The sequence below is a fragment of the Leguminivora glycinivorella genome, chromosome 17 (assembly GCF_023078275.1).
Source record: "Leguminivora glycinivorella isolate SPB_JAAS2020 chromosome 17, LegGlyc_1.1, whole genome shotgun sequence".
NCBI lineage: Eukaryota > Metazoa > Arthropoda > Insecta > Lepidoptera > Tortricidae > Leguminivora > Leguminivora glycinivorella.
In genome coordinates this window covers 13,169,585-13,188,653 of record NC_062987.1, presented here as the reverse complement: position 1 = coordinate 13,188,653, position 19,069 = coordinate 13,169,585, and the positions used below count along the sequence as shown (strand labels likewise).

At 38.7% G+C, this 19,069-nt stretch overlaps 1 protein-coding gene across 1 annotated transcript in view; it reads left to right on the top strand.

Moving 5' to 3' along the window:
* Positions 1–19,069, top strand: part of LOC125235259 (protein sprint) — a 415,349-nt gene that overhangs the window by 362,037 nt on the left and 34,243 nt on the right. Inside the window, 2 exon segments of the mRNA XM_048141757.1 lie at positions 11,043–11,095; positions 11,098–11,366. Of these exon segments, the coding sequence (XP_047997714.1) occupies positions 11,043–11,095; positions 11,098–11,366 (322 nt within the window).

The window sequence follows — 19,069 nt, the reverse complement described above, 5'->3', positions numbered from 1 at the left end:
AAAATCGAACAAATCAAAACAAAAGCAACTCAATTCTATTTAACGTAGATTCAAATTCCATCGTAGGTATTTTGTCCTAGTATTAGGACATTGAACCCCAGGAGGTTAATCTGTCAGTGCCGATTGATTGGAATAAATACATACATACATACATACATACAATCACGCCTGTATCCCATAAAGGGGTAGGCAGAACACATGAAACTACTAAAGCTTCAGTGCCACTCTTAAATAAATAAATAAATAAATATGAAACAGTTTTATACCCATAATATTGTGACTAAATAAATATGAAATAAATAAATAAATATGAAATAAATATGAAACAGTTTTATACCCATAATATTGTGACTTTAATAGGATTTGAAAAGTTTTTGATGAGTAAATATAAAAATACCTACTTTAAAATATAATTGTTCGTTTCTGCAATAAATAATGCTTTTAATTAATTTAAGCACGAAATTCTTATGATATGTCTCGCGCACGCTTTCCGTATATCCAGAAAGTATCCAGAAAATACCTAGTGTACGGAAATCATGGGAAACACAGCAATCGTAGAATGGTACCTACCTATTAGTAGGTAAATAGAATAAAGTTTATCTGAAGACGTTTAAATTAATAATGATGACACCGTATGATGCGATTATACAACATAATCAAACTTTCATTCTTCACAAAATGTGACCTGAAGTATATCATCCAACATGTAAATCAAGTTAAAACAATGACTGGAATGAGAGGGTGTCTAAAAGCCTGCTAAGTACGAAGAGCCTAGGTTCAGGTATAATCGCCTTAGCGAGGCGTTGGCTGCTACAGGAACAGGATTATAAAGCCATATACAAAGCTGCAGGGTTTTAAAGCATTTTGCACGCTTCGTGTCGAAATTGTGACGAAGTTTTTACTTTAATTACAATGGCTGAAGGTGCAAGTTGATAATAATATAAACTTGACGTTGAGTGTACTGGTTTATGCTTAAATACGTCGTGATGTTAATATTTTCTGATAATAAAGCTTGCAGAGTCCATCCGTGTTACTTAAACCATGGAGTATATAAGATGATAGAACTAGAAGAGGGAACCAAATAGAATACTAAAACAACGGTGTCTTTCACACATCGTGTACGTAGATTTATATGTTCTCATAGATTATGATAACTATTTGATTTCGGTAGTTAATGCGCAGATTTTGTAAACTTCTTCTTCTTCTTCAACCTAGCGTTTTCCCGCCCTAGCGCCAGGGTCCACTTTCCTGCTCATCAGTCTTCTCCACTTCACCCGGTCTTCGGCATCCTTAGGCGTAAGATTGTTCTCTCGCATGTCCGCTTTCACGACGTCCAGTAATCGAATAAGATTTTCTGTTCTCCGAAAGAGAAAATTCGTGGGTAAATGTCGATCTCAGACAAATTAGAACATCCCTTCGGGTTAAGATTGCGCGCCGCATCGTTAATTACTCAGTTCCCTTCATTACCATTTGTAACTGACGAACAGAAATCGTGATTAGGAACTATCAATCGCACACCCCTATCGGAAACAGACGTGACTTGAATACTCAGAACTGAACTTTATCTTTTACGCAGAAGGTAGATGTTTAAGTAAGTATACCAAGCCGTGCCTAGCCGAAGTGACATTCGTTGACGCTACGCGGCAATCGAAACGCAGTCTGTCTCTGTCGAGCCACTAGGGCACTAAAGAGGAGCGATAGAGAGAGAACCTTCGAAAAGTAAGTGTAAAAGCATTTTCATATTATCCGATCCGATATCAATATAGGATGACAAGAAAAAAATTGACGATGGCGCCTTGTACAGAAAATCGGTCCTACATTCGATATCTGCGTGCGTAGCCGAATGCACAAACGGAACGCTCGTAGATATCTATCTCTATCGCTCTTGCGTATTGGCGAGACAGAGCCAGACTACCTTTCGCGGTGTTTCGTTTTCGTTTCGCGTTGTAGAAATGCCATTCGGCTACGGGGCCTGATTCGTTTTCGTTTCGCGTTGTAGAAATGCCATTCGGCTACGGGGCCTGATCGGGTAATGTAAAAAGGCACTAAGGCAGTGCTCGCTCATATTGGGCGTGCATCTCAAACAATGAGGAGGCACACTGACATTTTATCCCGCTAGGCGGCCCCTGTGCAAGGCACGTCACTGTCATTCATATGTGAGAGAGAGAAAAAAAAATCATCACGCTCTCACGTATGAAATTCTTTATCTGTGGACTAATAAGGTGGCGCCATCTGTCATAACATAACCTTTGAGTGTGCCTCCTCATTGAAGCAGTTGACGCTACATAAGGTGGACGCACGCTCGCCCGCCCCGCCGAAGGCTCTGCTCCGAGCGTGTCTGAGTGCAGTCAGGCCGAACGAACTGAAAGCTCGGCCGCACATGCGCGTTTTGAGAGCGTAGGCGGAGTGTTAGCGGAGCGCAATGATAGCGGTGCGCCGGACGAACGCTGGCGTCGCGCCCAGCGGACGCCGGCGGGAACTAACGAGCGCGGATTGCGAGCGGAATGCGCGGATTGCGAGCGGAACGCCAATACGTTGCGCACCGCTGTCATTTGTAACGTTGGCTAGGTTAGGTACCCGGGTCTGTCTATGCTCTATAGCAAGTGCAAAGTGATCAGAAGTGCCGCCCGTTATCGGTTCATGGTACAAGTGCTTTTAAATGGCACTTGAGAGTAACGTTAACGCTTAAGGTTTACGACGTGCTGTCAGTCAATTATCGCCTTAATTTTAAAGGGACAGAGTTGAAAAATGTCGAGGTTTGGTGACGTAAAATGCGTTTTACGGGTCGCTGGGCAAGGGGGAGTGATGTGATTACATTTTATTTTCAACATGTGCCCGACTTAATAAATAAATAACGAATAATTGTATTAAACGGTTATGTACTTTAAACAGTTGAGTTCAAATGAAAAACGAGTTACGATTAGAAGGAAAATTCTATATTATATTCTAGTTTACTCTATAAATAAAATACTCGGCGGCTTGTGATTGTGACTACCTATATCGTCAAACGATGCTACTATAAGGATGTTATACATTTTTGCAAATATCGAATACATTTAAGCGATAGAAATAAAGTGACTAAAATATAAGCAATAGTTATTTGTTTTACAAGGGGGCAAAGTAGTTGTTTAACCGCACGTGCCAATATTGATACCTGAGCAGGCGAAAGATTCCAATATTGAACCGCGAGCGTAGCGAGTGGTTAAAAAAGTGGAATCTTGAGCGTTGCGAGGGTATCAAGGCACGAAGGTTAAACAAACTTTGCCACCGAGTGAAACACAAAATTTTTCACCACACCAACACGAACAAAATCCTGACTATAAAACATCAAAATAAATCAAATCCATCAATTTATTCAATATTTATGATTCAAAATCATCATTTATAGGTAAAATCTAGCAGCCAGATTAAGAAATCGAGTTAAAATTTGTATGAAATTACTTTGCCCCTTTGTGGATAAAATGCAATTTTGCTATCTGTTTTCGAATAGAAAAGAAAGCCTTTACCAGTTGGTGTGGTGAAAACTATATTAAACTACACAATGGTGTGCTCCAAATGCTCCATAACCTAACCACAAAATTAAAATTTTGAAAAAACCCCCGACCGCGACATAGTAGACCGATTTTCATGAAACATGGCTAAGAACACGCCCGACTAACTCAGCTTTTAGACAAAGAAAACTAAATCTAAATCGGTTCATCCGTTCGGGAGCTACGATGCCACAGACAGACACACACACAGACAGACAGACAAACAGACAGACAGACAGACAAACACACAGACCACAGAGAACCTCCTATAGAGTGGCAGTCTTGTATATTTGGTTCGCGATACGAGTCACCAGTGTTTGGGGTGCGAGGAGCGGGCGGGGAATGTGTTAAGCGCGCTGTGATTGGCCGTTTCAAGGACGGCGGGCAGTCGCGCCAGATGAAAAGGGACAGAAGTATGACTGTCCCTCTACTGACGCGTAAGTGGCCAATGTAAGTTGACCTATGCCGGCTCTGAATAAATTATAAATATGACTTATTTGTGGAATGTAATGCCGTCTGTTTTTAAATTTGAGCTTTTTGTTACCTTTCCACACCATTTCACACTACAGGTGGACATCTTTAAGGCATCAAAATACCCTTTTCCAATTTTTTTGTGCGAAAAACACGCGCTGCTTTCGGGTCTGTTACTTGGTCGATACTGATCGGGCACGGCGAGCGCCCGCGCTTATATCAGTGCAAATACTAGGAAGGCTGGCCACCGCGAGTCGTCTTGTAATAGATGTCTATAGGGGTTGGTCTGTGACACAGACAGACACGTCAAAGTTATAACACCCCTTCGTTTTTGCGTCGGGGGTTAAAAACCACGAAAACTGTAATCATCATCATATTATGTCAACAGAGTTGAATCTTTTTCACCTTTGAATTGTCTATAGATATACACGAATTTTATTGAAACGTCAAAATTTAAGTATCGTCATAAACCAAGCAACATTGTAGAACAGTTCCCAAATACGATAGTTGCAAAGTGAGGTGAATGAGGATCCTCCGTTTGTAACCTCGTAAGATCCAGCCAACTTTTTCTGATTTTGAATTTGGAACTTTCTTTCATTTCTCCTAGAGTTCAACACTCGAATAAAATGTGTACTTGTACAAGTACACAGGGACGAGGTAACCAAAGACTAGTCTCGCAACTTGTGCGGTTTCACATCGACTGTTTCCGATGAATTCAATGCTTGGTAGTGTCCTGACAAATGCATTGAACCATTTCCTTTTATAGGTATGTACTCGTATATGCTACTACACTGGAAAATACGAAATTGCGAACAGGGTCTGATAAAAGACGAGTTTAGGGACTCAAGTATCTATTCCGAGTGTTCCGGTCTAAAGAACTCTAAGGCCCACAGCCCCAATTACTTAACTCAGGGTTAGAGGCCTGTCAACTATCAAATTCTATATAAAATGGTGGGTTAACCCTCGGGTTCACCCTACATTTTCGTTGGTGCAAGTGGCCCTAAGTAGGTAGTAAAGTACAGTGATCTGCGAAATGGCATGGAGAAATTATGAATGAATTCATTGACAAAATTCGTGATCCAGAATGTTACACAAAACGAGAGGCCAGTGGTGGTCATACTTTTTTGATTAGGTGCCAAAATTTGAAGGAATATTAGGACAGAGGCGGGAGAGCCACATTTACACTAAAAATACATTATTACTACAGTGCTGGCCATATAACACACTATTTTGAAGTAGGTACAGGTGCACGGAGGGCCGGGTAAAATCCTTTCGCTGGTCATACATTGTCCACCACTATAGGCTTGTGCCGTTTCGTTCGTTGATCGGAGCGCTCCGATCTCGTTCAATCGCTCCCACGAACTAGTTCGCTCTTTTAGGTCTTTTGCTCATTTAGTTCAGACAGACCAGTGACCACTGCGGTCGGAAAGATCAGAACGAATGGGACCAAATAGTGTCAAAATGATATGAATAGTCAACAGATAGTAACATTCCGGGCCGAAAGGTTGTAAGTAACCGAAGTTTAATATGAAAACTTGATTTTTTTTTTGCTCTTCTAAGTAGCTCTCGCTCTCGATCGGCGCAGTCACACACTCGTTCTTGATCCAAACCGCTCGCATTCGCCGATCCTATACTGAACTAAATGAGCAAAGACCGATTCTAAGAGCACGGAAAGATTCAGTTCATTTCGGTCATTGATGGGATTTTATTCCTAACAGTTCATAGTTCGTGAACGACACAAGCCTACACCACTACGATAGGCTATAATAAAACAATTGCTCTAGGCCCGCTGGATGTTATTTCTATGTACATCCATACTAATATTATAAATAGGATAGTATGTGTGTCTGTTTGTTTGTCCGTCTTTCACGGCAAAATGGAGCGACGAATTGACGGGATTTTGTAAGTGGAGATAGTTGAAGGGATGGAGAGTGACATAGGCTACTGTTTGTCTCTTTCTAACGCGAGCGATACCGCGGGCTATTTGCATAAGACGGTAAACCGTATAGTCACTTCAATTCACACTAAATATATTCCAATCATATACGAATTGCAGGAGCTATACCACGCGACATTTTATGCAGACTACAAAAGCGCTACAATAAATATGAAATGAATAAAATTCGAATCGACTCGTGCTGATTCGTTCTGGAAATACGTTCTTTGTAGCGTTCGTTTGAATTTTTATCATCTTGTATCGATAAAATGTCCTCAGAAATATGTTCTGTCAACTTAAAAGTTGCGCGATTGTGACAAGTTTTCAGTCATATTCGATTTAGTGTATCAAGTTTATAACTTTTATAAGTAAAATGGTAGCGTTGGTTTTGACAAATATTACGTCAATAATAGGGGTTTTCTCACAATTGTATTGTAAATAAGTGTCATTTACATTTTGTCGAAAGAAAGGTTTCTTTCAGAACGTATTAAATTAACCTAAATCCCTTTTTATGGCGTACTGAGGATTCTTTTGTGTAGCGAAATAACAGCGAAGCCCTTGGGGCGGTGACTAAATGAAGAAAAACAAAAGCCGACCATTAGGGTTGGCACCGGCCTATGACAAACAATGCCACACAAACATGGCGGCCTAGGGTTGTCCACAAAAGTGTAATCCTAATTAAGTGACTCGGAAAAATAACAAGCAAATAATACTGAGGAAAACGAAGTTTATTTTGATAGCTAGTTGAGAAACTTTACTAAACAAATATAATTTATCATGTTCATAAATTTAGTGTTAAGATTGTCTTGATACATTAAGTGTGAAAAATGGTGTTAGTTTTGGCAGCTAAAATAATTATGTATTAGATATAGACTAGTCGTAATATATGCTGAGTTGGTAAAGGAAATAATAACGATTAAAGAGGTTCACAGGTTCGCACTTTCTGTGCTAAGCTCTCGCGTAATAGTATTCTTAATCCGATAATAACTCTTTCTATATTTAATAGACAAGATCCTGTAGTTTTCAAGATTGGTAACCCTACCTGAAGCGAAGGAAATACCTTTTTTCCTGTAGCCAGCCCGGAATGTGCAATTAATCTCCTGATTCCGGGCCTTGTGAGTAAATAATCTGTTGCTTTAGTGCAGTGTGGTGTGGGCGAGGCTTGATTGAAACTACGTGAAGATTATGTTGGTTCTTCATTGCCTTTTAACATTATGTGCCATTAAACTTGACACTACATAAATTGTGGTGCATTTTTACTGAGGGAGATTAAAATCGATTTCTATCATTTTTTTGAAAATAGTAATACTTCAGTATTTAGACAAAATAATCACAATGGCATTCAGTCTACTTAACAAAGGTGTTTGGATGTGACCGCCGCGGATTCTTAGTATTTTCTTTATAAAATGTATGAGGTCCGCAACCACATCTGCCAAGATTATAAGTGAGATAATTTTCAGTTCGTTGCTTTTACCAAAGAGGAACTAGTATATAGAGAGTTACTGTCGAAGAAAAATGTGTAATCACAGTGTACAGACTGCCATCTCTTGACACAGGCTTAAAACTTTGAACCTCAGTTTTGACAATTTGGCCCATATTCTTAGCTTGATATGTTTTAAAATGTCAAATGTGAATAATAGCGCTATCTAGCTGAGCGTACGCCAAAGGTGTAATGCCATCTAGGCCACCGTACCTTTTTCTGTATGGTACTGAGGTACGTTTTTTTCTTAGACTTTATCTGTCTATACGGAGATATATATGTCTAGAAGGACGTGAACCATATGACTTAATAAATAAATAAATAAATAAATATTACAGGACATTCTTATACAGATTGACCGAGTCCCACGGTAAGCTCAAGAAGGCTTGTGTTGTGGGTACTCAGACAACGATATAGCCATGACTCAGGAACAAATATCTATGCTCATCACACAAATAAATGCCCTTACCGGGATTCGAACCCGGGACCGCGGCGTAGCAGGCAGGGTAATAACAGTTAATATTTTATTCTGAATGTATTAAGTACTTACTAGACTACTAGTATAGTGTAATAGTAACGAGACTGTAACGAGGTTTCATAATTTTCCTGCCATCACAATGTTTTTCTCATCAATACCGAAGCGCTACACTCATGCATATTAAAAAATCCAGCCAACCCGACACCAAATTATTCATTAAAACTCCACCTGTTACTGTGTTGGCTTCCGATATTAATTAATTGCATAGGTCGTCATCCCGGCCTGGCCATGTAATTTCCATGGTGTCGCGAGCACATGCGAGGAACTTCGGCGAAACCAATGTAAGGCCGAAGATAGTACAGTGATCGAAATTGCATGGAGAAATGACGAATTCATTGATTAATTCCCCATGCACTTTTGCAGTTGTAAGAGATTTGTATATTGGGTGAGCCTCATTCTATGGGGTTTTGAACAGCGCGCCAAGTGAAACTTTTGAAACACACATTATCTATACAAATTCCTTCTAAAATGGTACGTACCGTTTTCGCGAAGCTCTAGTTGCAGGATACGCGCGGTGCAAGCCTTTCAATCAATCATTTTCATTATACATTTGATCGTGCTACTGTATGAACAAATGTCTGCGCCCTAAAGTTGTCTTGCACATCCGTTAATCGATTCGAATCGTCGTTGTGTTCCATCTTCGAAAACTTTACGCTGTGGCGGCGAACAACTTTTGTCTTATTAAAATGACACGCCTGGCGTGTCATACGCCACACGTAAAAAACCTTGACGACACGCCAGGCGTGCCATCCGCACAGAAACGGTTAATAGAACTCTTTGTCCAACGGGCCACTGGAACTGGTCCCTCTAGCTTTTCTCTCGCCAGTTTTCGCTGACCAATTAAAATGACGTCCCTGTAATGACCGCGGCGTCATATGACCGAATGTGACGCGATGATTTGTCGTCGCTTTTGGGACACATGATACCATTAGATTTATGAGATCCGTCGGCAGAGTTCAAATTTTATGTGACTTTCTATTAATAAAGGGTCCTTATAATTTAAGTGCAATAAGGTCCTTTCAGTCTAGTCTTGTTTGGATTCGAATTTACTACAGAAATTCTGATATTATGGATTTATTTCTCATGAACCATAAGGATCCCTTAGGCGTGGAACAAAAAACATACGCTTCTATAAAACCTTATTTCTGTTCGCTTGTCTGTTGCCAGATTTGAGCATCTTACTTTACATCCCTTGAGGAAAAACATAGCTACATTCGCCGGCTTACTGAGGATATGTTTGACGTAGATCCATTGATATACGATGATTTGGGAGTTCTTTCGTAGCTTTCAATAACATTACAGCGTGTTGCTTGTAGTTACTTAAATTGAAATAGATTTGAATATTATACAACTAAACGATAGATGAATAAGCACTTACTGTAATCATGAGTGGTCTTTATTACCAAGCTTTAATAAAAAAATTGACATAATAATATAACTAATTTACAATAGACTATTGACTATGATCCATCCTCAGTGAAAAAATTGCTGTCATTTCCAATATACTTTTTTGGGTTGCATTTTTATTTCGCATAAAAAATAAAATTCAGATAACTCGACATTAACATGACAGTAGTTTATTTAACACGGTGCCAATCTGTTCTAGTCAAAACGTTATGTAGTTATCGTACGGCCGAGGTGCCTCTGACAAATTGAGTGTCAACTCCGCGTCATTGCGACAACGTTATTACAGCGATTTTTCATCGGCACCGTTATTCTCCGCAACGATCGAACTCCAGCTTCACCAATCAGAGCCCTCCAAAAACAACCTTAACACGGCTGAAAAACGTTTCAACTCAAAAGCAGCTCAATCATATTAAATGTCAAAGCTTTTGTGGCCACTAGTACGAATTTGTAAACGAAATCCGTCAAATTGTAAATCTACTGACACTGACAGAATACGACAGTTTTCATTTACTAACAAGACCGAAGCGTTTATGCGGAAAATCTGTTTCCATTTCAATATTTGAATACAAAAGGTATCAGATAGGCAAAATAGCACCTGCAAAAAATAGCGCAGTGAACTGGCAACATTCCGCAAATTACCCAACATACACAGACATACTATCAGTTATCACGTAGCTTCCTATTCCTATATTTCCTTTAATACAATTTCAAAATTTTCAACTATATTGCAACTGCGTACAGTTCACTTTGTTTATCTTAAATTGCATTAGATAGGAAATTTCTAAAGTGATTTTTCACCGAGTAAACGCAGTCGGTGTTGCCATCAGCCGTGCAGAGGTTTTTAATTAATACGGCGTCGGCTGTGGCCCGGGAATAAATCTTAGTTAATGTCCCTTTGGTCTGGTCAGCGCCCCATGTGTCTACGCAAACCTTCCCTGTAACTGTGGTGCCTGTGGTCAGACGTTTTTTTTATGGCTTGTATATGACATTAGAAGTTTTATTGCTTTACATAGTCTTTACGGCTTTATTGCCTATTAAATTATTAATCCGTTCCGTAGACAGTATTAGTAACCCAACTATTGTTATCAATTCATTCATTTCCTTCATATGCAAGTGATAAAGTTATTAACAAAGTAACCAGGTACAAGCAACTTAAATTAAATTCATTTCATTTGTGTATCCTCTATGTGCCTGACCGCAGTAAGTTGAGGCAGACTGAAGCACTGAAGTCTCCCAAAATGTTTGCACGACAGGTGGTAAACTTCGCCGTATCTCGGGTTATTAGATACACGTACAGTTCGCCATTTAATTAAAACATTGTTTGGCATGGCTCCAACTCAAGGTCATAATTATGTTAGTCTGACTCATAACGCTACGATACCCAAAGATGTAAATAAAGTAGGGTGTGGCACGAATATGGCTTACAAAAAGTGAACCAGTTCTTTTTTTCTGCATAATCTGTACACATATACATTGGTAGCTCTGTATTAGATTTTAAGCTTTCGCACGAGAATTCATTCTTCTACTCAAAGGCTTTTAGGATTCCGTACCAAAAGGTACAAAAGGTACCTTGATGGTGCGACTCGGTCCGTGGGAGTGTCTATCAAATCGCGAAATACCTTGAGAACTACTTACGCTATAGACATGAATCAGGCTAACCCCGATTTCCAATTGTTTCAGAAATGCGACGTTCCTCGAACCTCACCTGCAAGGCGTGAGAAGGCGGGACAGCAGAGCTCCGACTCCGAGCACGATGAGCGCTCCACGGAAGACGACGAGCGGTCCCTCATCAGGAGCTCGCCCCGCACGCGGCTGCCCCCTCCCCCACCCCCTCCGCCTGATGACGAGCCTCCCCCGCTGAAGCCCAGGGAATTCTTCGAGAGACTCCAAAGCCAAGCGATGCGGGAGGCGCAGGAACGCAAGAGGAGGGATCTACCGCTGAAAGAGAGCCAAGTGTTCCGGCCTGTTGATGCTGATGATAGTCTTGGGGACAGCTTAAGTCAGGTTAGTATCTTTTGTTAGATTTGACCCCAGATTTACCCTAGTACCACATGATGTGAAATATCAATGAAACTGAGTGGGTGGTGAAGCTGCATTTGATGTGAAAACATTTCTGCAGAATAAAGAACGCCACGTAATATATGTATATGAAACTGTTCTTATTTGATTTTAAGAAAATCAGGATCTGGTGCCTAAAGGAAAGGAAAGTTTTTCTTTAAATTTCTTTTCTGCAGTTAAATCAATTTCTAGTAATGAGTATGAAAACCACTCTTAAAATTCTTAAATAGTTTAAAAGTTGTAAATCGCGGACTTGGAACTTTATTCTCTGATCTAGACTAATGAACCGCGTCGCTCTCAGTTCTTGTTCCGTTTTTAGTTTCGCAAACTTTTCTACGAGTCTTTTCTTGTACCGTTTCGCTATTTGCATGCCGGATTGCATTACCGAAGCCGACTACAGCAATCTCATTTCCGAAACGTTGTTTGACAAAAGTAGGTACTCGTACAAGTCGTAGTACATACCAAAAGGAGCATCATTCCGTGGGATGCCCCGTACTAACGTATTGTACCTATTTCATGTATTACGTTTTTTTTCGGCGTTTAAAGCAGGCGATTATTTTTTCTGCATTTTGCCTTGAAAAAGATCCTCTTACACCAGCCAATTTGCATATGATTCGCGTTTGTACGGGGCAACGGTAGACTCTTTCATTGAATGTTCCAAAATTCAATTCAAATCATAATTAAATTAATCTATCTGAAATCTGCAAACTCTCTGATGTTAAAAGTGTTATGCACTCAAATTGCGGAGGCATTTGTAGTTGAAAGTTCGTCTCTGAAATACGTTCCCAGAATCCGCGAAGAATATTGTATCCGGCTAAAATTAGATTTGCCGTTTATTTGCAGAACGATGAAAAGGGTGTTTTTGAATACGAGTCAGATCGAAACGCTCATCAGTGTTGCCAGATCTACTGATTTAGCAGTAGATCTACCTGATTTTGAAAAAATCTACTGATCTACTGCTTTTTTTGTAATTTTTCAAGAAATCTACCTGCTTTTTTCCAATTCGATATTTTTTAGTATAAACAATTGGATTGGCTTCAAATTTTTACTATAGACGGTCCAACAACTTTGTCAAGGCGCGAAATTAAAATTTTCTATGGGTCAACTTTCATCCCTTCATTTCTTAAAGTTGCTGCCTTTTTCTAGTGACAGAAATCGCTTGACAGACTTTATATCTGTGATTGTTCGTAATGTACTGGTAGCTTATTGGGATTAGCAATAGCGATCTAGGCGGGTGCAGGAAGTTTGATGTTTGTATTCTAACTGGTTTTATATGTGTTCATATAAAATAATGGTACATGCTGTGTAGGTATATCCATCTGAGTAGGATAGTGATACGAAGCCTGTACGCCCTTTTCACGGCGAGGGATGTATAGTGCTTTTCTCAAACTTGCAATGAAATTAAGAAAAAAATATCTCTTGATAGTTTTGATAAAACTGGGCAAAAAGAAAACTTTTCTAATTCCGCGCCAATTTTTTTTTTTACTCTGAGGTAACTTATTAAACGGTGACATTCAGGTGCATTTGTACAATTAATATTTTTTTTGTGATTACTCAATGTCATGGTGTAGTGTCAGCATTTGACGTTTAGAAACAAATGGAGGGTGCTTTACAGGCTTTCGTGTGAACTGTACTCTGAAATATCATCTTCACTCAGCTCACCTCACTCTCAAGTTTGAGAAAATGTTCTTATTTGTGCAACTGCCCCATCGATACTGAATAGGAATGGAATCAATTGAATGCATCCTATACCTTATAAAACAAAGTCCCCCTTCGCGTCTGTCTATGTGTGTTTGCGATAAATTCAAAAACTACTGAACGGATTTTCATGCAGTTTTCACCTATGAATAAGTGATTCTTGGGGAAGGTTTAAGCATATAATTTGTTGAGATTTTGTTTGATATATGACGATATTTGCTAAACAAGTCGGACAAAATCCCACAGGCTGAGAGCCTTAAATAATCGATAACGCTGCCCAAACCGTTTCAGCTATATCAATGAGCTGTATAACGAAATAGTATATCTCTCATAGGTTTACATAAAAGTCCGCGAAAACATTTATGCCTATTTTTTACGGATAACTTACTATGTATAACCATTTGTAATCCCCATGCGTAGCTGGGGCGGGCCGCTTTTGTCGAATAAGTTTATCTTCGTAAAAATTGTATGGGATAAGTTTTTTCTTGATGTGTGGCTTTTCGATTCGGTTTTTTTTTCATACACACATAAGAAAGAAAAAAGTTTGTCAAAAATGACCTTTGTATGTTTTTTCCAAAACCTATAAACGCAAATCTTCATGAATTTGAAATCGCGAGAAGTCTAAAAGAGTTCTAGGACCGTTTTCGTGTAACAGCATAATTTTTCTTTCATTCTTCTTCACTTGGTATCAATATTTGTAGTCTACTGCTTTTTCTCCCGATCTACTGGTTTTTTATTCATTTTTCTACTGTATACTTCAGATTCCGTCTGGCAACACTGACGCTCATTCTATTTTGCTTCCATTAAGCTGAATAGGATGGAAATAATGTTTTACGTGTTACATCTTCCAATATAGAATAGAATAGAAAAGTTTTATTCGTAAACACACACAGACAATAAACAATATTTATGAATGACATAGGAGAATAAAGTGCCACGAAACGGCCTCACCTCAGCATATTGCTGGCGACTTCCAGCGCTGGTCTTCCGGTGAGACCATTAAGTGAGAAAATGTTTCTTGAAATCACATTTGCGGCACAATCATTCGTTTTTCGCTAAAAGCCAGTGCTTTTATTTTGTTGAATCACCTTTTGTGGAGAACTTATATTCATATTTACGTGTTGTTACAAATCAAAGACAATTTAAGAAGTTTGATACCTACAGAGTCTTGGCTTACACATTTTGTTTTCGGTAGCAATAAAAGTTTTAAAATAACTTCGGACAATTGAAATAACTTCCAACGTCGAACATCACCATAACGAAATACTTTACCGTCGCCAAAGTTGTTTTCTCGTTGGCTTTAAAATTGCATTGTTTTGCCGCAACATTTGCGTAAAAACACGGCTGCACTCTGTTCAGTCTGTGACAGGGGAATCCTTGAGCCGCGACACTTCTCATTCAATTGCGAGTGTGAGTGTTGCTTTGTACTTGAAACCCTTCCGAGCTCTTCGCGCCCTTGAGGACTTGGAGTAAATGGAGTGAGCGGCGACAATTGTTTACGATGCCGATGCCGCCTTGAGTAGTTGGAACATGGTGAAAGTTTTGAATTGTTCTGTTAGTTTATCGGTACAACTTATCATTCTTCAAATTGAAACTTAACCTCTTACTTATAGGTTAATTACCGGAGCTCACATTGTTTTTGTACATAACGATTATCGTTACTTAAGCACTGTTATGAGATACATAATGATATACTGGTACACCATTTCACATATAGGCAAGCACCTCTAATATCACTAGTACCTACTCTGTAGATGGTAATCTTATTTCACGAACTCGACGTTAAGCCGTAAGCCGTAACCTGCGGTTATAAATTGCTCAAGTATCTCTTAACTCATAGCTATTTTGATGGATGCCTAGCTCAAGATACTTAATTATCCTAGCCACGATTTCACGATGAATGGTCTTCTCTTATAATAAATTAACCGTTTAAAATTATGATAATTGTAGCTTTACTACTAGTCTGTAATAAACTCTTTCAAAGACTGAACGAAATATTTACAAGCATAAATTATAGACCACAAACGGCCTACGCTCCGGTTGTGCCAACATTATTGATCACTAAATTCATAGCTGCCATTTTGGAGACCGCGATGCGGTCCGAAAAGTTAAAGGGATGTTCTAAAAGCATAATATTCATTACACTACACTTAGCAGCCCGTGGGGCCGACAATTAACCCTCAAATTAGGATGCTTGGGCCCAAGTTAACTGCGTCCTGACCGTAAACGGCATGTGCGAACGACTAAGGTTTTTACGGACACCCCTTTAGTGGTAATAATGGGGTTGTCTCGTGCAAGTGAAGAGTCACCATAATGTATGCTAAACAGGCAATTTTCTTGTTTATAGATCCCTGGCCGGTGACTTGAATTAGCCCTTATTAAATATACTCATATTTTGGGTTTTGCTACGAAATTAATGTAAATTCACACAGGAAGTAATACCATAAGCGTTTATGTTTATGGCTTTGCATTACAGTTGTCAGGGGGCTTATGCGAACTAATATGTTTTGAAATAGCATAATTAACGGACTGCAGCATCCGCTTTGAAACTGCATTAACTATTCACGTTATTATCCACATATCAGGATACCGAGCTGTTCTAGGGCACTTTGTTATTATTCTACATACTCCTGAAGAAATAGTAAACTTAGTTTCTTAACAATCGTAAGGACGAGGCATTTTGTTATACTTTTATAGTAGGTATGTATATACTTAAAATTAGTAAATATATATATAACAACTCCAGACAGAAAATTTATAATCACAATTTTACTGGCCCCATGTATAATTAATTTAAATGAACAAATCGTCGAATTCACTAATAATTATTTTGTGCCCAGGAAAAGCATTTCTCATTTTACGAACTAATTTTCAATTTCTAGTTAATCGGAAAAGCGCTGAATTTAATGGTTTTGTTGGCAAATGAGCTTTGGAGCATGAATGAGTTTATGAATTTGCAATTACTGCGTATTCATTGGGGTATTTTAAATGTGCCTGTAATTTAAACGTACTATTAAAGAAAACAAATCTGAACTGTAAATGACATTTAATAACAAATATCATTTGGTGTGTTATTATAAAGAGATCGTCATTTGGTGTACAATTTAAAACGGAACATAATACATTTAATTCTAGTACAATCTTTCACCAAAGTAAATTATGTCGATGACTAAGATACTAGTGAAGATAGTCATATAACTTGTACTTGGCGCTGGCTTTCAAAGCAATCGAAGAGAAAGACGCGATTAAATATAATATTATCTTAATATAATCTTATACTTTTAAACGAGCAATTCTTGTATATTTATTTATTTATTTATTTATTTATATACACCGACGATCTCGGAAACCGCTCTAACGATTTCGCTGAAATTTGTTATGTGGGGGTTTTCGGGGGTGAAAAGTCGATCTAACTTGTCCTTAGGTCCCGGAAAACGCGAATTTTCGAGTTTTCATGAGTTTTTCTTCGCGCGCCATCTCGTGTGGAGTAGTTGCATTATTAAGACAGAATTCTTTCGCTCGATGTAGGTACTATTTATTGCAAAAACTAGATGGCGACACAGGTCAAGGCCCCGTATACGAAGCAACAAACATTGAGTAACTTATGAATCGCGGGCGAGGTGTAATAATTTTTTCAAGTCATTTCATATTACTGAAAAAAATACTTACCACGAATAGAAAATTACACAATTTTTTGAATGACATTTTTTGTAGCGGAAGCGCGCCATCTCGTGTGGAGTAGTTGTATTGTTAAGACTGAGAATTCTTTCGATCGATGTAGGTACTATTTATTATCAAACTAGATGGCGACACAGGTCAAGGATACGAAACAACAAACATTGACTAACTTATGATTCGCGGATGACAAAACTTGCGTATTCATTAAGTGCTTTAATTATTATTACGAATTTTAAGCTTCTTCCGTTATCTCAGTAGTATTTTTAAAATTAAATACTTCAAACAGAAGTGCATTCTAGAATTATCCGGAAATAATAGGCACATACCGCCATCTGTTAATTGTAATCCGTACTAGCAAGTACTGTTATTTTAGAACTATGAACAAGTAAAAACGAGCAATTCTTGTATATTCCTTTATTTATTTATATAGACGTTCGCGGAAACCGCTCTAACGATTTCGCTGAAATTTGTTATGTGGGGGTTTTTGGGGGTGAAAAATCGATCTAGCGAAGCCTTATCGCCATCTCGTGTGGAGTAGTTGTATTGTTAAGAGAGAATTCTCGGGCGGCGAAATTAACGACCATATAGCTGCGCTTAGCTCAGCGATGAGGTCGATCTAATAATGTTCACAGACAGATCGCATGTGTCAGGGTTTCGAATTTCGGCCAGAAATTAAGTTTTTGTTTTTATTTTTTTTACAACAGTTTTTTTTTATATAAAGACGTGATATAATAAAATAGAACCGAGCGAAGCTCGGTCACCCAGATATTAAAATTAAACTAAGCCAGCATGTGTGAGAAGGTAAGTTTAAACAATTTAAACTATAATAAGTCAAAAAAATCTACCTTTAGTGGATACCAGAGGACACTCGTATGTAAGCTATAGCCATAGAAATAACAAATTCATCTGTACGTGATTTAAGCTTCTATATAATTATTATTTACTTACATTTTTTATCCAGCAAAACTGTAACCACCTAACGCCAGTCTGCATTTTCCGGCTCGCTTACACAAAGGGTGACATTTCGATCGCATAAATTTGACGCACAATTCAATGCTCGCAACGTGAAATCTGAAATGACTGCAGAGTGGATGCACCTATTGTCTCGTAATCGATTGCCTTTCAGTACAGTTGGGTGCAAATTAAACCTGGTCCTGTGTCCTTTTTTAATCGGAAGCGATTATGGCCCCCCGATGGGCGTATAGGGAGGGTAAGTACTGGGGACGGTCCGATAAATTAACTTTTACAGGGATTAGATGTAAAAGTGGGTTGCAACGCCTTATTAGCTTGAGATGTAATAAAGTAATTCGTTCCGCATTTGGTGTATATTTCGGGGTTTTCATACAGATATACAGAGCCTAGTGACACTAAGATGAATTTAAGTACGTTACGTAATCGATCTCGTCCCGTGTGGTGACGGGTTAAGAATTTCACCACTCCCTGTCTTCCCGTGGGTGTCGTAGAAGTCGACTGTGGGATTTGGGTTAAATTGTGGCGTAGGCGAGGGGCTGGCAACCTGTCACTGCATTGTCACAATTTTCGTTTTCTTTCAACACCTTTATTGCCAAGAGTGGCACTGAGACTTAAGTAGTTTCATGTGCTCTGCCTACCCCTTTATGGGATACAAGCGTGATTGTATGTTGTATGTATGTATGTACGTACTCGTACGGAAAAATCACGAAACATACAAAATACTTAAGTTTTGGTTTTAACGAGTAACCGTTAGGTTACTGTTCACTTTCCATATTTTTCCGTGACATTATCACTTATGGTAGTGTGACTGGGTAACGCTAAGTAAAGCATAAGCTATACCTATATAGCACAGTGCAATATATATTATGCACGCAATATTACAGACATTACAATAAAAATGACGAATAAGGCTAAGTTGGAACCCCACGATCAGACCAGCCGGTCTCACCCCAGCCCAGTTTCCGCTCATTATTATAATGCACCGCCAAGCATGCACCGGGTGCCTTTTCCAAAACGAATAAAATATGGGGGAATATGTTCATATGGGAATATTGGTGTCAATCTAAAATGTCACGATTAACTATGGTTCATGATTCATAATGGTTAATCGTGACATTTTAGATTGGCCTTGGTTTATTGGAAAATAAATTTGGTTTTACTTATAGATAAAAATTATGAAGGACACAAGGACTTAATATGATAGCTTATCTTAATGTCATTTCCTCTCGGAAAGGGAGATAATTGACTCATCGCCTGTTAATCGATGTGAGCATTTTGCTTATATTAAATGATTGCCTTCA